Here is a 20951-nt window from a genome sequence, read left to right as displayed (position 1 = left end):
ATATACGGTGTATTAGGTTTTATTGGTGGAGGGATTGAGTTTTGGAGCCACGAGGTCATACTGCAGCTGTACAAAACTCTGGTGTGGCCGCACTTGGAGTATTGCATACAGTTCTAGTCACCGCATTATAGGAAGGATGTGAAAGTTTTGGAAAGGTGCAGAGGAGATTTATTAGGATGTTGCCTGGTATGGACGGAAGGTATTGTGAGGAAAAGCTGAGGGACTTGAGGCTCTTTTCGCTAGAGAGAAGAAGGTTGAGAGGTGACTTAATTGAGACATATAAAATAATCAGACGGTTAGATAGGGTGGACAGTGAGAGCCTTTTTCCTTTAATGGTGATGGCTAGCACGAGGGGACATAGCTTTAAATTGAGGGTGATTTAAGTAGGACAGATGTCAGAGGTAGTTTCTTTGCTCAGAGAATAGTAGGGGCGTAGAATGCACTGCCTGCAACAGAAGTAGACTCGCCAACTTTAAGGGAATTTAAATGGCCATTGAATGAACATATGGATGAAAATGGAATAGTGTAGGATAGATGGGCTTCAGATTGGTTCCAGAGATCGGCACAACATCGAGAGCAGAAGGGCCTGTACTGCGCTGTAATGTTCTATGTTCTATGAAACGTCAATCACCTGGCTGGGCTCATTCCCCAACACCAGGTCCAGTATGGCCCTTCCTGAGTTGGACTATTACCATACTGTTCTATAAAACCCTTGAGGAGAAAGTGAGGTCTGCAGATGCTGGAGATCAGAGCTGAAAATGTGTTGCTGGAAAAGCGCAGCAGGTCAGGCAGCATCCAGGGAACAGGAGAATCGACGTTTTGGGCATAAGCCCTTCTTCAGGAATGTTCTATAAAACCCTCCTGGGTGCTCTGTACACATTCTGCTCCATCTAGACCTCTAACATGTGTGGTCCAGGTGTACACCGTCCAATTTGTCATCGTCTCACCTCCTCCAGATCGGTCCCAATGTCCCACAAATTTGAACTCCTTCCTCCGACACCATCTCTCAAGCCACGCATTCATCCTGCCTATTCTTTCGTTTCTACTCTGACTACCACATGGCACTAGTAACAATACTGAGATTACTACCACTGAGATCCTACTTTTTAACTTGGCCCATAACTTCCTCAATTCTGCTTATAGGACCTCATCCCGATTATTACCGATATGATTGGTGCCTATATATACCAGGACCACAGAACTGCCTATCTACTCCCCTTACAATTGAATCCCCTCTGACTATAATTCTTCTGAACAGCAGAGCCGGCCACGATGCCATGAACCTGGCTACTGCTGCCTTCCCTTGGTGAGCCATCTCTCCCAACCTTATCCAAACCGGTATACCTGTTTTGGAGGGAGATGACCACAGAGGACAAAGGCACTGCCTTCCTACTCTTTCTCTGCCTTTTGCTCACCCATTCCCTTTCTGCTTCAACAATCCTATTCGGCAGCATGACCAACTCGCTAAACATGCTATCTACAAATGCCTCAGCATCGCGGACACTCCAGAGTGAGTCCATCTGCAACCCCAGACGCATCATGCGGTCTAACAAGAGCTGCAGCTGGACACACTTCCAGCATGCAAAGGAGTCAGGGACATCAGCTGCGTCCTTGAGCTCTCACATGAGCAACAGGAGCATAACACTGAGGTCTGAGATCTCCTGCTATTTTTACTTTTAAGCTTAACTTAGTCCAACTATAATATCAAATAACAGATAAATGATAAAAGAGAAAAATAAAACAAATTTTACCCATCACCGGCTAAAAAAGAAATAGAAAAAGCATACCTTATCAACACACTACAACTTCTTTTTTGGTTAGAGGAGGAGGGCAGCTGGGAGACACTACACAAAATTTACCTTCACGGCAGCCGTCTGGCCCTCGCTCTCACTTCTCCTGGCACTGCTGCAAAATGGAGGTCGCTGACTCTTGAGGTAAGTCCTTTTAGAGGGAAGTCTACCTTCACTGCAGTCCCCGGTCATCACTCTCATCACTCCTGCTACTGCTGCAAAATGCAGGCCACTGATTCTTGAGGTAAGTCCTTTTAGAGGACTACCTTCCTGCCAGTCTCCTGGTCCTCACTCTCAGTGCTCCCACTACTGCTGCAAAATGGAGGCCGCTGACTCTTAAAGTAAGTCCTTTTAGAGGGAAATTTACCCTTCTGGAAGCCCCTGGTCATTGCTCTCAATGCTCCTGCAGCTGCTGCAAAAATGAAGGATTTCCTTTCTTTTTTCTTTTCTCTCTTGCTGTTGACTCAAACTGTTGCATTTGCAATTATATTTTCGCCATTTCTAATGATTCTAATGATTGCAATTCTGAAAATTGTAAATGTCAATCAATTACTGCAATTACCTCCCATTTCCTCAGGAAAAAGGCAAAAGCTTGTCCACTGATTTCAAAAGCTGTGCCCTGTGCACGTGGTGTAAAACTCCCAAAGTGACTTCTTCCACCCCCAAGAAACTGGGTTAGTGACTAAAAGAGCAAGGAATACCCTATTTAAAGAACAAATATAAACCCAAAAAAACCCACCAACACTTGAATCTTTGAGTCCAATAACCCTAAACCCAACCTGGAATTAGAGATTTTGATCCTAACAAGAGTCTCCAATTTGTTATGGCCAAATCCTTTCAAAATATGTCAGGGAGACTGCGGAGACCCTAACTTTTTCTTATTTAAAGGCAAGTGTAAGGCATTGCGTGCCAGATGCAATGTGATTGGTCAAACTGTGAGGCTTCACGCGAAACATGCTTTGTTCTTACACTACAGTTAAAATACAGGCAAATAAGCCAATTCATTTTTAAAAATTTTAACTGTAACTCTTAACAAAATAAAATATATATTAGCTACTACTGATTGGTTGTTCCAATATAGCAGCCTCCCATAAACACAACCTTGGCAAAGGGAAATGGAAAGGAAAACTTGAAAACATGAACACAAGCTTTTGCAGAGAGAGAGCTGTGACTTCTGCTAAAATTCTAACTTCACCAACTGAGAGCAAAACCTGCAAACCCTGAGTCTGTGCGAGCTTGATTCCACCCAACCATGCTTCCCTTTCCTACTTAAAAAACAACCAAAGGTAGTTATAGTACTGGGTACTGAGTAGACAGCTCACCTCCAAATTACAACACTTGCTTTCAAGAAAAACAGGACAGAAGAAATTTCTTTTAAAGGTATACCCTCCATACCTCAGGTTTTCCACAGTCACACTCTTCATCTGGATCCACATAAGAATTTCCACATTTCTGTCCACGGACTAACAAACTTGGATCAGGCAGGTTATAAAGGCACATCCCAATACCACGAGCTAGACTGCGTTGTAAGGCATCTCTACTGCAGCTGCTGAAGACCTGGGCTGGTTGAAGTCTGAAGGAATAAATGAGACAATCAAAATGCAAAGGGTCAAATGCATGGATCAATAGAGAGGTTCAAATCTTACACCACAAGCTTTTCAATTTCAAGAGCACCGATTTTAAAAGGGGAAATAAACATCGGACCTTTAGTAGAACACTACTGTGTTCCTCTGTCTAACTGGTTATAGAGTCATAAAGATATACAACATGGCAACAACTCATCGGTCCAACTCATCCATGCTGACCAGATATCTGAAACCTAGTCCCATTTGGCAGCATTTAGCCGATATCCTTCTAAACCTTTTCTATTCATGTACCTATCCATATGCCTTTTAAATGTTGTAATCATACCAGCCACCACCACTTCCTCCGATAGCTCATTCCATACACACACCACCCTCTGCGTAAAAAAGTTGCCCCTTCGGTCCCTTTTGTACTTTTTCCCTCTCATCTTAAATCTATGCCCTCTAGGCCTTGCCTATTTACCCTATACATGCCACTCATGATTTTATAAACCTCTGTAAGGTCACCTATCAGCCTCCGACGATCCAGGGGAAATAGCCCCAGCCTATTTTCTGAGCAGGAGTGGACACGGCACTGCTGAGTAAGTGGTGGTTGTGTCACTACTCAGGTCGTGTCTCCCACCTGTCATCCTCCTCTAACCGAAAAAAAGTTGTGTGCCGGATTGGTTTAAGATGACTAGTTTTTTTCTATTCTTTAATTTTCTACAATCTGTTTTGGAATTTAGTTCTGTGGGGATGCCGGTTAGTGTAGTTGAACGTTCCTCCTGCAGAATGTGGGAGGTAGGAGTGACCACTAGTGTGGGGAGAAAGTGAGGTCTGCAGATGCTGGAGATCAGAGCTGAAAATGTGTTGCTGGTATAGCACAGCAGGTCAGGCAGCATCCAAGGAACAGGAGAATCGACGTTTCGGGCATAAGCCCTTCATCAGGAATGACCACTAGTGTCCCTGCTGACTTCATCTGTGGGAAGTGCAACTAACTCCTCAAAAACCGCATTAGGGAACTGGAGCTGGAGCTAGATGAACTTCAGATCATTTAGGGAGTAGAGGGCGTTATGGAGAGGAGTTACAGGAAGGTAGTTATATCTCAGGTGCAAGAAAGCGGCGGATAGGTTACTGTCAGGGGATGGGAAGTGAACCGGCAGCCAGTGCAGGGAACCCCACTGCCATTCCTCTCAATAACAAGTATACCGTTTTGGATACTGTTGGGTGGGGGAGGGGGTGACTTACCAGGGGTAAGGCTTGGGGGCACAGGTCTACCCCTGTTGCTCAGAAGGGAAGGGGGGAGATGAGCTGAGCATTAGCCACTGGGGATTCCATAGTTAGGAAGACAGACCGGATGTTCTGTGGTAATGAGAGAGTCACAGTTGATGTGTTGCATCCCAGGTGCGAGGGTTTGTGATGTCCCTGATCGTGTTTTCGCGATACTTGAGGGGGAGGGGTAGCAGCCCCAAGTTGTGGTCCACATTTGTACTAATGACATAGAAATGGGGATTTAAGGCAGAAATTCAGGGAGCTAAGGTAAAAGCTTTGTGGAAGAACAAAATTGTTCGCTCTGATTTGTTGCCCGTGCCATGTGCTAGCGAGGCGAGGAATAGGGAGAGGGAGGAGTTGAACACATGGCTACAGGGATGGTGCAGGAGGGAGGGTTTTGGAATTGGGGTTCATTATGGGGTACGTGGGACCTCTACAAACAGAATGGTCTACACCTGAACCCAGGAATACCAAGATCCTTGGCGGTGGTGGGGGGTGGGGGGGGTGGGGGCGGCAGGGGGGGTCTAACTTTGCTATTGCTATTCGGGTGGGTTTAAACTAATTTAGGGAGACGGGAGCCTACGTTGTAGTTCCAGTGTCCAGAAGGTGGAGAGTAGTGAGATCAGAAATGAGATTTCAAGGTCGCAAGAGTTCACTGGGAAGCAGGAAGGTGGTTCGAAGTGTGTCTAATTCAATGCAAGGAGCATCCGGAATAAGGCGGGTGAACTTGCAGCATGGGTTGGTACCTGCAACTTCGATGTTGTGGCCATTTCGGAGACATGGCTAGAGCAGGGACTGGAATGGCTGTTTCAGGTTCCGGGATTTAGATGCTTCAGTAATATCAAGGGAGATGGTAAAAGAGGGGGAGGTGTGGCATTGTTAGTCAAGGACAGTATTATGGTGGGGGAAAGGACAGTTGATGACTTGTCGTCGGAGGTAGTATGGGCTGAGGTTAGAAACAGGAAAGGAGAGGTCACCTTGTTGGGGGATTTCTACAGGCCTCCTAATAGTTCCAGATATGTAGAGGAAAGGATAGCAAAGATAATTCTGGACAGGAGCAAGAGTAACAGGGCAGTTGTTATGGGGGAACATTAACTTTCCAAATATTGACTGGAAATACTATAGTTCGAGTACTTTGGGTGGGTCAGTTTTTGTTCAGTGTGTGCAGGATAGTTTCCTGACACAGTATATAGCCAGCCAACAAGGGGCGAGGCCACATTGGATTTGGTACTGGGTAATGAATGTGGCCAAGTATTAGATTTGGAGGTGATGAACGTTGGGTGATAGTGACCACGATTCAGTTATGTTCACTTTAGCAATGGAAAGGGATAGGCATATAACAGAGGGCAAGAGTTATTGCAGGTGGCATAGTGGTTAGCACTGCTGCCTCACAGCGCGAGACCCGGGCTCAATTCTGCTTGGGTTTCCTTCGGGTGCTCCGGTTTCCTCCCACAGTCCAAAGATGAGGAGGTTAGGTGAATTGGCCATGCTAAATTGCCCGTCGTGTTAGGTGAAGGGGTAAATGTAGGGGTATGGGTGGGTTGCGCTTCGGCGGGTCAGTGTGGACTTGTTGGGCCGAAGGGCCTGTTTCCACACTGTAAGTAATCTAATCTAATCTAATCTAATTATTATGCAATTAGACAAGATTTAGGATTCATAGGATGGGGAATGAAACTGCAGGGGATGGGCACAATTGAAATGTGGATCTTATTCAAGGAACAGTTACTGCATTTCCTTGATACGTATGTACCTGTCAGGCATGAAGGAAGTGGTTGAGTGAGGGAGCTGTGGTTTACAAAAGAAGTTGAATCGCTTGTCAAGAGGAAGGAGGAGGCTGATGTTCGGATGAGACGTGAAGGGTTAGGGTGCTTGAGAGTTGCAAGTTAGCCAGGAAACACTGAAAGAGAGTGAAATAAGAGCCATGAGAAGTCATTGGCAGGTAGGATCAAGAAAAATCCTAAGGCTTTTGATAGGTATATCAGGAATAAAATAATGACTAGAGAAAGATTCGGGCCAATCAAGCATAGTATTGGGAAGTTGTACATAGGGTCCGAGGAGATAGGGGAAGCGATAAATTAATATTTTTTGTCATTATTCACACTGGAAAAAGACAATGTTGTTGAGGAGAATACTGAGTTACAGGCTACTAGACTGGATGGGATTGAGGTTCGCAAGGAGGAGGTGTTAGCAATTCTGGAAATATATAAGTCCCCTAGGATTCTCTGGGAATCCAGAGAGGAGATTGCAGTGCCTTTGGCTTTGATCTTTATGTCATAATTGTCTAAAGGAATAGTGCCAGAAGACTGAAGGACAGCAAATATTGTCCCCTTGTTCAAGAACGGGAGTAGAGACAACCCTGATAATTATAGACTAGTGAGCCTTATTATGGTTATGGGTAAAGTGTTGGAAAAGGTTATAAGAGATAGGATTTATAATCATCTAGGGAGGAACAAATTGATTAGAGATAATCAACACAGTTTTGTGAAGGGTAGGTCATGCCTCACAAACTTTAATGAAGTTTTTGAGATGGTGACCAAACAGGTGGATGAGGGTAAAGCGGTTGATGTGGTGTATACGGATTCCAGTAAGGCCCTTGATAAGATTCCCCACAGTAGGCTATTGCACAGAATGTGGAGGCATGAGATTGAGGATGATTTAGTAGTTTGGATCAGAAGTTGGCTAGCTGAAAGAAGACAGAGGATGGTGGTTGATGGGAAATGTTCATCTTGGAGTTCAATTGCTCGTGGTGTACCACAAGGATCTGTTTTGGGGGCACTGATATTTGTTATTTTTATAAATGACCTGGATGAGGGTGTAGAAGGATGGGTTAGTAAATTTGCGGATGACACTAACATCGGCGGAGGTGTGAATAATGCTGAAGGATGTTGCAGGTTACACAGGGACATAGATATGCTGCAGAGTTGGGCTGAGAGGTGGCAAATGAAGTTTAATGCGGAAAAGTGTGAGGTGATTCACTTTGGAAGGAACAACAGGAATAAAGAGTACTGGGCTAATGGTAAGATTCTTGGTAGTGTAGACGAGCAGAGAGATCTCAGTGCCCATGTACATAGATCCCTGAATGTTGCCGCTCAGTTTGGTAGGGTTCTTAAGAATGCATATGGTGTGTTAGCTTTTATTGGTAGAGGGACTGAGTTTCGGAGCCATGAGGTCGTGCTACAGCTGTACAAAACTCTGGTGTGGCCGCATTTGGTGTATTACGTACAGTTCTGGATATAGCATTATAGGAAGAATGTGAAAGGGTGCAGAGGAGATTTACTGGGATGTTGCCTGGTTTGGAGGGAAGGTCTTATATGGAAAGGCTGAGGGACTTGAGGCTGTTTTTGGTAAAGAGAACAAGGTTGAGAGGTTACTTAATTGAGACATATAAGATAATCAGAGGGTTCGATAGGGTGGACTGTGAAAGCCTTTTTCCTCGGATCATGATGGCTAGCATGAGGAAACATAGCTTTAAATTGAGGGGTGATAGATATAGGACAGATGTCAGAGGTAGTTTCTTTACTCAGAGAGTAGTAGGGTATGGAACGCACTGCCTGCAACAGTAGTAGAGTCACCAACTTTAAAGGCATTTAAATGGTCATTGGATAAACATATGGATGAAAATGGAATAGTTGTAGGATTGATGGGCTTCAGGTTGGTTCCACATGTTAGCACAGCATCAAGGGCCGAAGGGCCTGTACTGCGCTGTAACGTTCTATTCAGCCTCTCCCAATAGCTCAAACAAAAATGCCTTGGGGTGGTTTGGTCTAAGTTATATACCCACCTATCCATAACATGGATTCTGGTTATCAGTGTGGATAATATGGATGCATTATTGCACACACACTTCAAGAAATACACAAAATAAAAGAACTTTAATTTTATCAAATCCATGGTTCATTACAAAATTATCACAGCCAAACTGCTGCTTTCAAAATCTAGTCATGGGTAGCTGCGAAACACAACAGACAATTAGCACAGAGCAAAATGTTACAAACAACAATAAAGTAAATGCCAAGTTAATGTACTCTGATGATGTTGATTGACGGAGAAATGTTGGACTCTGAAAAAGGACAGAAAAAATCAGAAAAGGGAAGAAACAGTCGTTTCAAATAAAGTGCAATTGACTGCATTTTGAGTTGGAGTGCAAAAGTGTTGAACAGAACATCACAGACAAGTAAGACTATCAGACATAGGAACAGGAGTATGCTATTCAGTCCCATTGAGTATGCCACACTATTCGATGAGATCATGGGTGATCTAATAACTTGGCATTCCACAGGTCACAGGTTGCTATGCTTAATATGTTACCCCTCCACCCTGTTTCTCACTTATTTTGTAACCTCCTCCCAGCATCCTGCCGATAACATTCTAACCCTGTTATTTACAGATTTTGCCAATTTTCACTTCTTACCCTCGTGCCTCAGCCATAATGCAACCAGCTTTTTTGTCTGCGCAGACACATTTTGGAGCTGCAAAGTCATGATCCATTCCAAGATTGTGTCCAATTCCATGAGCCAAATTGGAAGCAATTCCCAAGCTTTCAGCAGTAGTATCCTCAGAAAAAAAGGACACAGAAGCATTAAAAATGATTGGACAAGAAGTGGGTGGAAATGCCATATATACATATGATTTATAGTATGGATATGGACAGTCTGAATGATTCAAATGACTTCCTTCTATACTGTAATGAATCTGATGTTGCTGTTGTACAGGACATTGGTAAACCCACTTTTGGAGTACGATGAAAAGTTCTGGTCATCCTGCGATAGGAAGGATATTATTAAATGGGGGACGTTACAGAAAAGATTTACATGGATGTTACGGGGACTGAAGGTTTTGAGTTATAATGTGAGGCTTGATAAACTGGGACTTTCTTCACCAGAATACAGAGGTTGAGGGGTGATGTCTTACAGTTTTATATAATTATGAGGGGCATATAAGGTGAATAGAAAGATCTTCTCCTGAGAGTTCGGGAGTTCAAAATTAAAGGGCAAAATTTTAATAATGATTTAAAAGAGACCTGAGGGGCAGCTTTTTCACACAGAAGACGGTTCATATGTGGAATGAACTACTAGAGAAAATGATCGATGCAGGTACAGTTACAACCTTTAAAAAACATTTGGACAGGTAAATGAATGGAAATGGTTTCGAGGGATATGGGCCAAATGCAGGGAAATGGGACTAGTTTAGTTTGGGAAACTTGCTTGGCATGGACGAGTTGGAATGAAAGGTCTGTTTTCATACGCTATGACTCTATGAGAAGCCAATAATTTCCCATAAAAGCTCTACAGTGCTCTGCGGAGTAGCACCTGACTGCAAGATGATTCATTCCCATAGTGGGAAACTCCTGTCCAGTTGGAATGGCCTTCTGTATCACAGAGGTACTCTATTTCTCTGGGGATGCAAATATGGCTTCTCCTTTCCCAGGGGCCAGGGATGTGTAATTTTTCTGGGTTTGCTGGGATTGCCTGATTTCTCAAGAGCTGAAGCTCCTTTCCCACAGGGGTTCCTTTCATACGGAATGAATCTCCTCTCCTATGGAAGTAGGTCTCATTTTTCAAAGAGATGGCCTTCCTTTCTGCTATGAGGGGTGTTTTTCTCTATGATGTTATGTGTTGCTAGGAAGGGGACAGCTTAGGGTAGAACTGGTCTTCCAAGGAGGGTATGCTGATCTCTGATCTGGGAGACTGGGGATACTCCTCTCCTCCTTTGGAGTTAATTCCAGAAGTGTCTCATTAATCCATGCTATACCCCCTCAATGCCAATATATCTTTGATTAAAGAAGCTCATGTCAATCTGTATGCAGTGAATCAAGTGATATTTATTTCAATGAAGATTTTGAATAACAAAACATATCAAAGCATACAAAAATGGAGACAATTTCACTCACCTTATTTTTTGCAATGTTGCCTGATCCAAGAATGACAAGACTTATCAATTATCATGAGATGAATCATTGTCCAATTTTGTGTTTTACAACATAATGTTTTACAGTGAGGTTCAGAGTCTTAAAAATTTTCAAATAATTTGCTTTGCAGTCTTTGGGAAAGGAGGATGCCCAGAGGAACGGAGGTACCATATAGCTTAACCAGAGTTTAAACTCTTAAAATCAGAGTAAAACAATTCAGGAATGACGTCAAATTTCTTGCTACATCCTAATCCGTCAACTGGCCAGAGGAATCTTGCTCCAGTACAAAGATATATACACAAACGTAGGAAGACCTATTCTTGTGAATTTGGAGTAATCAATGATGTTAAACTTCAAATTTTCAATTAACATTAATAGCAAAATGCATACAATGAAAGGAAGATTAACACATGTATACATTGCATGCACTTTCTGATTAACAAAATCCTGCAGGAGTTGTGTGTCCTCAGCTGGCTGTTCCGGCAATCAGAGATTCTGACAGAGAGAACATTAAAAGAACTGATCAATGCTCACCAAAACAATGCCTCCTGAGTAATCTGGGGAACACATGGATCCAAACTCAACAAGCTGTTCAGTAATATTATTAAAGCTCCTGCCCCTGTGGAAGATATGAAACATACATACTTATTAATGGGCAAGGTGCTATGAACATTGCAAGACAAAAGGAAAGTGGTTTACAGTCACGTCTGACAAATATAAAGATAACTTTCCTAATATCTAGATGTAAAGGTAAGCGGCAGGTTAGAATGTATGCAGGAGAGTTTACGTTCAAGGCAGACTATGAAAGAAGCAAAAATGAAGGATAACTCGAGATATTAGAGATGTTGTGAATCATGATGATAAGAAAACTAGCATAAAGGCACTTTACCTGAATGCTTGTAGCATTTGCAACAAGGTTGATGAGTTAATGGCTCAAATCATTGTGAACGAATGTGATTTGATAGCCATTACAGAGACACGGTTGCAGAATGGTCATGACTGGGAATTAAATATCCAGGGCTATCAGACTATTTGGAAGGACAGACATGAATCAAGGGAGATGGTGTAGTTCTGATATTCAAGGACGACATCAGGGTGGTGCTGAGAGATGATATAGGTTCTATGGAACATGAGGCCAAATCCATTTGGGTGGAAGTTAGGAATTCCAAGAAGAAAAAGTCACTGATAGGTGTAGTCTATATGCCACCAAATAATATCACATTGGGGCGGGCAATAAACAAGGAAATAACTAATGCCAGCAAAAATGGTACAGCTAATAATCTGCATGTAGATTGTGTGAACCAGCTCAGTCAGGGGAGCCTTGAGCAGGAGTTTGTTGAATATATCTGTGATAGTTTTCTTGAACAGCATGTAAAAGAACCGACAAGGGAGCAAGCTATCCTGGATCTGGTCCTATGTAATGAGACACAAATAATTAATGACCTCATAGTCAGGGATCCTTTTGGAAGGAGTGATCATAGTACGGTTACAGCTGAATAGTGTGAAGATAAAATCCAATACTAAGTTCCTGTGCTTGAATAAGGGGGACTATGATAGAACGAAGGAGTATCTGGCTGATGTAGACTGCAGAGACTTTATGGTGCGACAGTTGACAATCAGTGGAGGATCTTCAAAGAAATTTTTCAAAGTGCTCAGCAAAAGTATATTCTGGTGAGAAGGAAGGACTGTAAGAGGAGGAGTAATCTGCCATAGTGTCTAACAAAATAAGCCATGCTATCAAAGTGAAAGTGAAGGCATAGAAAGTGGCCAAAAACAGCAGGAATCTAGAAGATTGGGGAAACTTCAAAGGTCAACAGAAAGCCACAAAAAGAGCTATAAAGAAAAGTAAGATAGAGTATAAAAAAAAACTAGCACAGAATATAAAGACAGATAGCAAAAGTTTTGATAAATATATAAAACGAAGAAGAGTAGCTAAAGTAAATGTTGGTCTTTAGAGAATGATATGGGGCAATTACTTATGGGATATGATGAAATGGCTGAGGCATTGAACAGATACTCTGTATCAGCCTTCACAGTGGAGGATACTAATAACATGCCAAAAGTGACGAAGAGACGAAAGTAGGTGAAGACCTGGAAACAATTATTATTATGGAAGAGTTAGTGTTTGGTAAGCTCATGGAGATAAGGATAGATAAGTCTCCTGGCCCTTTTGGAATGCATCCCAGGGTAAGAAAGGATATGGTTGGAAGCATAGCAGGTGGACTGGTAATAATTTTCCAAAATTCGCTGGACACTAGGGCAGTCCCAGCAAATTGGAAAATAGCAAATGTGACACCACTGTTTAAAAAGGGAAGTAGACAAAAGATGGGGAATTATAGACCAGTGAGCTTAACCTCTGTAGTGGGGAAGATGCTTGAGTCTATTATCAAGGAAGAAATAGCAGGGCATCTTGAAAGAAATTGTCCCATTGTACAGATGCAGCATGGCTTCACGAAGGGCAGGTCATGCTTCACAAATCTTTTGGAATTCTACGAAGACATTTCAAGCAAAGTGGACAATCAGGACCCAGTGGATGTGATGTAGCTAGATTTCCAAAAGGCCTTTGACAAGGTGCTGCACATGAGGCTGCTGCATAAGATAAGAATGCATGGTGTTAGGGGTAGAGTATTAGCATGGATAGAGGATTGGTTGATTGACAGGAAGCAAAGAGTGGAGATAAATGAGTGTTATTCTGGCTGGCAATCAGTGACTAGTGGTGTGCCTCAGGGATCAGCATTGGGACACCAATTATTTACAATTTATATAGACGATTTGGATTTGGAGACCATGTGTATGGTGTCAACATTTCCTGATGACATTGAGATGAGTGGCAGAGCAAAGTGTGCAGAGGACTGCAAAACTTTGCAGAGGTACATAGATACATTGAGTGAGTGGGCAAAGGTCAGGCAGATGGATTACAATGTTAGTAAATGTGAAGTCATACATTTTGGTAGGAGTAACAGCAAAATAGATTATTATTTGAATGGTTAAAAAGTTGCAGCATACTGATTTGCAGAGAGACTTGTGTGCCCTTGAACAAGAATCGCAGAAGCTTGGTTTGCAGGTACAACAAGTAATTAGGAAAGCAAATGGATTTTTGTTCTTTAGTGCAAAAGGGGTTAAGTTTAAAAGATGGGTGATAATGTTACAGCTGTACAAGGTGCTGGTGAAGCCACACCTGGAGTACTGTGTGCACATTTGGTCTCCTTACTTAAGAAAGGATGTACTGGCACTGGAGAGGGTGGAGAAGAGGTTCAGTAGGTTGATTCTGGAGTTGAGGGGGTTAACTTATGAAGAGAGGCTGAGTAGATTGTGATTATATTAATTGGAATTCAGAAGAATGAGGGGGAAACATATAAAATTATGAAGGCAATTGATAAAATAGAAACAGACAGGATGTTTACACTGGTAGGTGAGACTCGGACAAGAGGGCATGGCCTCAAGATTAGAGGAAGCAGGTTTAGAACTGAACTGAAAGAACATCTTCACCCAGAGGGTTGTTAATCTATGGAATTCCTTGCCCAAGGAATTAGTTGACGCTACTTCAGTAATTGCTTTTAAAGCTAAGGTAGATACTTTTTTGAAAATAAAGGAAGTAAGGGATATGGTGAAAACGTGTGTAAGGGGAGCTGAGTCCACAAAAAAATTAGCCATTATTTTATTGAGTGGCGGAGCAGGCTCGAAGGGCCAGATGGCCTAATCCTGCTCCTATTTCATATGTTCTTATGACTTGGAAATGTTGATTGCGGGAGGCTGTTTGCAAGTAAAGAGATATCTGGCAAGTGGGAGGCTTTCAAAAGCGAGATAACAAGAATTCAGGGACAGCATGTTCCTGCTAGTGTGAAGAGAATGGCTGAAAATGTGTTGCTGGAAAAGCGCAGCAGGTCAGGCAGCATCCAGGGAACAGGAGAATCGACGTTTCGGGCATAAGGGCTTATGCCCGAAACGTCGATTCTCCTGTTCCCTGGATGCTGCCTGGCCTGCTGCGCTTTTCCAGCAACACATTTTCAGCTCTGATCTCCAGCATCTGCAGACCTCACTTTCTCCCTGAAGAGAATGGCTGGCAGGTGTAGGAAACACTGGATGACTAGAGGTATTGGGGCTCTAGTCAAGAAAAAGAAACATATGTCAGTTATACACAGCTGGGATCAAGTGAATCCATTGAGGAGTATCAGAGATATCAGAGTACACTTGAGGGGGAAATCAGGAAAGCAAAAAGTGAAGATGAACCAGCTTTGGCAAATAGGTTACAGAGAAACCAAACACATTCTACAAGAATACAAAGGGAAAAACAGTAACTGTGGAGAGAATAAGACCCCTTAAGAATTGACAACGGCATGTGTGCCAAGATTAGAGTGGTGCTAGAAAAGCACAGCAGGACAGGCAGCATCTGAAAAGTAGGAAAAATCGACATTTCAGCCAAAAGCCCTTCATTAGGATTCCTGAAAGCATGTGTGTGTTGATCCACAGAAGATGGGTGAGATTCTAAATGGATATTTGTGTATTTACTTTGGAGAAAGACACAGAATCATTGAGATTTATAGCATGGAAACAGACTCTTTGGTCCAGCTCGTCCATGCCAAACAGATATCCTATATTAATCTAGCCCCACTTGCCAGCATGTGGCCCAAATTCCAGTAAACCCTTCCTATTCATATATCCATCTAGATACCTTTTAAATGTTGCAATTGTGGATGTAAGTTTGTTCCTGTAGACGCTGGTTTGAAGTTCCACATTGATTGTTCGCTCTACTGTGACATCTCGGAATGGCAGTTTGTTGTCCAACCAGTGTCTACAGGAAAATAGCACATACGGACCAAATACTGAACTACTGAAGCAATCATCCTGACACTCACAAATGAAGCTGCATTGGAACATTGTTTCCATGAGCCACCACACACTGCAGCACAGAGGAACTACAAAGAGCAGAGGAAAATCAGTGAAACAGTATATTCAAAAAGAACAGGTATCCAATGAACACAGAGTCTAGATTAGAGTGGTGCTGGAAAAGCACAGCAGGTCAGGCAGCATCTGAGGAGCAGGAAAATCAACATTTCGGGCGAAAGCTCCTCATCTGCAATGATGCAGGGAGCCTCCGGGGTGGAGAGTTAAATAGGAGAGGTGAGGCTGGGGAGAAGGTAGCCAAGAGTATAATAGATGGATGGAGGTGGGGATGAAGGTGATAGGTCAGAGAGGAGAGTGGAGCGGATACGTGGGATGGAAGATAGGCAGGTAGGACAGATCATGAGGATTGTGCAGAGCTGGCAGGTTGGAGCTGGAATAGGGTGGGGGAAGGGGAAATGAGGAAACTGGTGAAGTCCACATTAATGCCCTGGGGTTGAAGTGTTCCGAGCGGAAGATGAGGCGTACTTCCTCCAGGCGTCGGGTGGTGAGGGGATGGCAGTGGAGGAGGTGCAGGACCTGCATATCCTTGGCACAGTGAGAGGGGGAGTTGAAACGTTGGGCCATGGGGCGGTGTGGTTGATTGGTGCGGGTATCCCAGAGATGTTCCCTAAACCATTCTGCGAGAAGGCATCCAGTCTTCCCAATGCTCCCACCAGTACCCTTCCACTGACACTCTCATTCGTTTGGCTGAACTGGTCCTCACCCTTAACAATTTCTCCTTTGAATCCTCCACTTCCTCCAGACCAAAGGGGTAGCCATGGGCACCCGCATGGGCCCCAGCTATGCCTGTCTCTTTGCTGGCTACGTAGAACACTTGCATCTTCTGTAGTTACCCCGGCACCATTTCCCACCTCTTCCTCCGCTACACTGATGACTGCATCAGTACCATCTCGTGCTCCTGCAAGAAGGTTGAGCAGTTCATCAACTTCACCAACACATTCCACCCCGACCTTAAATTTACCTGGACCATCTCTGACACCTCCCTCCCCTTCCTGGACCTCTCCATCTCCATCAATGACAACCGACTTAACACTGACATTTTTTACAAACCCACCAACTTCCACAGCTATCTGGATTACAACCCTTCCTACCCTACCTCCTGCAAAATCGCTATCCTGTACCCCCAATTCCTCCGCCTCCACCTATATGCTATAGGACCAGTTCCACCACAGAACACATCAGATGGCCTCCTTCTTTAAAGACCGTAATTTCCCTTCTCACATGGTTGAAGATGCCTTCTAATGCATCTCATCCACGTCCCGCACCTCCGCCCTCAAACCCCACCGCTCCAACCGCAACAAGGCCAGAACACCCTGGTCATCACCTTTTACCCTACCAACCTCCGCATAAACCGCATCATCCAGCAACATTCCCACCACCTCCGCATAAACTGCACCATCCAACGACATTTCCACTACCTACAAACGGACCCCACCACCAGAGATATATTTCCCTCCCCACCCCTTTCCACAAGGCCATTCCCTCTGTGGCTACCTGGTCAGGTCCATACCCCTCCCCCACTACCCACCCTCCCACCCTGGCACCTTCCCCTGCCACCGCAGGAATTGCAAAACCTGCGCCCACACCTCCCCCCTCTCCTCTATCCAAAGCCCTGAATTAACCTTCCACATCTGGCAGTTATTTTCCTGCACATCCAAACACCTCATTTACTGTGTCCGTTGCTCTCGATATGGTCTCCTCTACACTGGGGAGACACAACGCCAACTTACGAACGGTTCAGGGAACATCTCCAGTATACATGCGCTGAACAACCACACCACCCTGTGCCCGACCACTTCACCTCCCTCTCCCATTCCACCAAGGACATGCAAGTCCTGGGCTTCCTTCACCACCAAATCCTAGTCTCTCCACCCTGGAGGCTCCCTGCCTCATTCCTGATGAACAGCTTTTGCCCAAAATGTCAATTTTCCTGCTCCTCGGATGCTGTCTGACCTGCTGTGTTTTTCCAGCACCACTCTCATCTAGACTCTGATCTCCAGTATCTGCTGTCCTCACTTTCGCCTATGCAATGAACGCAGTACCATCGATTTCTCAGCAACAAACCCAAACAAGCAAACAAAATGCACCCAGAAATTCTCGCCATTCTCCCCTATATCAAAGACATCTCAGAACTACCTCCCAGACTACTCAAACCCCTTGGCATCATGGCAGACCATAAACTCACCAACACACTAAAACAAAGGCTAATGAACTTTAAAAACCCTATCCAGATAACAAGCCAAACAAACATCATTTACAAAATACCTTGCAAGAACTGTAACAAACACTCCATCAGACAAACAGGCAGAAAACTAGCCACCAGGATACACGAATATCAACTAGCCACAAAAAGATATAACCAACTGTCACGAGTATCCTTACATATAGATGAGGAAGGACTCCACTTTGGCTGGGACAACACATCTACTTTAAGACAATCCAAACAGGGATACGCACGAGAATTCCTCAAAGCATGGCAATCTAACCAGAAATTTATCAACAAATATATTGATTTGGATTCCATCTACCACCCTCTGAGAAAAAGAACAGGAAATTACATCACACAACACAGGAAATTACATCACCAACTCAAGCAAACCTCAACACATAAGTAGAACGCAGGACATAAAGCGCTTAATCAGAGGCTGACTGATGATGTCACCTAGTATGGTGATGAAACATCTGAAAACAAACCTTCCAGCTCAGCGATTAAACCTACATCCAGAACCTCAACCTGAGCTACAAATCTTCTCCAAACTCACTGCTGTAATTGTACCAGCCTCCACCACTTTCTCTGGCAGCTCATTCCATACACGTACAAACCTCTGTGGGAAAAATGATGATACGAAAGTCGGAGGAGTTGTTGACAGTGAGGAAGCATGTGGCAGGTTACAGCAGGATATAGAGAAGCTGCAGAGCTGCGCTGTATTCTTCTATGTTCTATGTTCTATGTTCTAAAAACTTGTCAATTAGGTCTCTTTTAAATCTTTCCCCTCTCACCTTAAAAACTATGCCCTCTAGTTTTGGACTCACCAACCCAGGGGAAAAGACCTTGACTATTCACCCAGTTCATGACCCTCATGATTTCATTAAAACTTTCATAAGGCCACCCCTCGGCCATTGACGCTCCAGGGAAAATAGCCACAGTCTATTCAACCTCACCCTATAGCTCAAACCCTCCAACCTTGTCATCATCCTTGTAAATCCTTTCTGAACCTTCACAAGTTTAATTATGTCTTTCCTATAGCAGGAAGACCAGCAATGAATAAAGTATTTCAAAAGTGGTCGAAACAATGTCCTGTACAGCTGCAGCATGACCTCACAATTCTGATACTCAATACAATGCCCAATAATGACAAGTGCACCAAAGATCTTCTTCAATAGCCTGACCATATGCGACTCCACTCCAAGGTGTCTTTGACCTGTGAGACTCCCCAGGTCCTCACCATTAAGTGTATCATCCCTGCCCTGATTTGCCTTACCAAATCGTAGCACTTCACATTTATCAAGCTAGAGAACTCAGAAATAAATACAGAAGAGGAAGCTATTGGTATTATCACTGGAGTGTTAATGTTCTGGAGACCTGGGTTCAAATCCTTCCATGAAGGATAATGGAATTTGAATACAATAAAAGAAAATCTGGTGTTAGGAGTCTAAAGATGATCATGAATCCATTGTTAGTTGTTGGAAAAACCCATCTGGTTCATTCATGTCCTTTGGGAAACAAACTGCCATCTTTACCTGGTCTGGTCTACATGTGACTCCAGTTCTACAGCCAATGTGGTTGACTCTTTGCTGTCCTCAGGACAAGTAGAGATGGACAATAAATGTTGGCTTAATAAGTGATGCCCATTCATAGAGTCATAGAGATGTACAACATGGAAACAGACCCTTCGGTCCAACCCGTCCATGCCGACCATATATCCCAACCCAATCTAAGGCCCACCTGCCAGCAGCTGGCCCATATCCCTCCAAAACCCTTCCTATTCATGTACTCATCCAAATGCCTTTTAAACGTTGCAATTGTACCAGCCTCCACCACTTCCTCTGGCAACTCATTTCTTCACCCTCTGTGTGAAACAGTTGCCCTGTAGGTCTCTTTTACATATTTTCCCTCTCACCCTAAATCTATGCCCTCTAGTTCTGGACTCCCCGACTCCAGGGAAAAGACTTTGCCTATTTTTTAAATAGGCAAAATCTTTTCCCCTCATAATTTTGTAAACTTCTATAAGGTCACCCCTCAGCCTCCAACGCTCCAGGGAAAACAGCCCCAGCCTGTTCAGCCTCTCCCTGTAGCTCAGATCCTCCAACCCTGGCAACATCCTTGTAAATCTTTTCTGAACCCTTTCAAGTTTCACAACATCTTTCCGATAGGAAGGAGACCAGAATTGCATGCAATATTCCAACAGTGGCCTAACCAATGTCCTGTACAGCCGCAACATGACCTCCCAATTCCTGTACTCAATACTCTGACCAATAAAGATAAAGGAAAGCATACCAAAGGCCTTCTTCACTATCCTATCTACCTGCGACTCCACTTTCAAGGAGCTATGAACCTGCACTCCAAGGTCTCTTTGTTCAGCAACACTCCCTCGGACCTTACCATTAAGTGTATAAGTCCTGCTAACATTTGCTTTCCAAAAATGCAGCACCTCGCATTTATCTGAATTAAACTCCATCTGCCAATTCTCAGCCCATTGGCCCACCTGATCAAGATCCTGTTGTAATCTGAGGTAACCTTCTTTGCTGTCCACTGCACCTCCAATGTTGGTGTCATTTGCAAACTTACTAACTGTACCTCTTATGTTCACATCAAATCATTTATATAAATGACAAAAAGTAGAAGACCCAGCACCGATCCTTGTGGCACTCCACTGGTCACAGGCCTCCAGTCTGAAAAACAACCCTCCACCACCACCCTCTGTCTTCTACCTTTAAGCCAGTTCTGTATCCAAATGAGTAGTTCTCCCTGTGTTCCATGAGATCTAACCTTGCTAATCAGTCTCCCATGGGGAACCTTGTCGAACGACTTAGTGAAGTCTATATAGATCACATGTACTGCTCTGCCCTCATCAATCTTCTTTGTTACTTCTTCAAAAAACTCAAATCAAGTTTGTGAAACATGATTTCTCACACACAAAGCCATGTTGACTATCCCTAATCAGTCCTTGCCTTTCCAAATACATGTACATACTGTCCCTCAGGAATCCCTCCAACAACTTACCCACCACCGAGGTCAGGCTCACCGGTCTATAGTTCCCTGGCTTGTCCTTACCACCCTTCTTAAACAGTGGCATCACGTTAGCCAATCTCCAGTCTTCCGGCACCTCACCTGTGACTATCGATGATACAAATATCTCAGCAAGAGGCCCAGCAATCGCTTCTCTAGCTTCCCACAGAGTTCTAGGGTACACCTGATCAGGTCCTGGGGATTTATCCACCTTTATGCGTTTCAAAACATCCAGCACTTCCTCCTTTGTTATATGGACATTTTGCAAGGTGTCACCATCTATT

The 20951-nt window shown here is 43.8% G+C and overlaps 1 protein-coding gene across 1 annotated transcript in view; it reads right to left on the bottom strand.

Moving 5' to 3' along the window:
• LOC122549379 (zinc metalloproteinase-disintegrin-like batroxstatin-2) overlaps positions 1 to 20951 on the bottom strand; it is a 177154-nt gene that overhangs the window by 99078 nt on the left and 57125 nt on the right. Inside the window, exons 7-9 of the mRNA XM_043689436.1 lie at positions 11067 to 11151; positions 9036 to 9178; positions 3186 to 3363 (exon numbers count right to left, since the gene is read on the bottom strand). Of these exons, the coding sequence (XP_043545371.1) occupies positions 3186 to 3363; positions 9036 to 9178; positions 11067 to 11151 (406 nt within the window). The remainder of the gene's footprint in view (positions 1 to 3185; positions 3364 to 9035; positions 9179 to 11066; positions 11152 to 20951) is intronic.

Source organism: Chiloscyllium plagiosum, chromosome 1 (assembly GCF_004010195.1).
Source record: "Chiloscyllium plagiosum isolate BGI_BamShark_2017 chromosome 1, ASM401019v2, whole genome shotgun sequence".
Lineage (NCBI taxonomy): Eukaryota > Metazoa > Chordata > Chondrichthyes > Orectolobiformes > Hemiscylliidae > Chiloscyllium > Chiloscyllium plagiosum.
The sequence above is the reverse complement of the archived record's forward strand: the minus strand, read 5'-3'. Positions and strand labels throughout refer to the sequence as shown.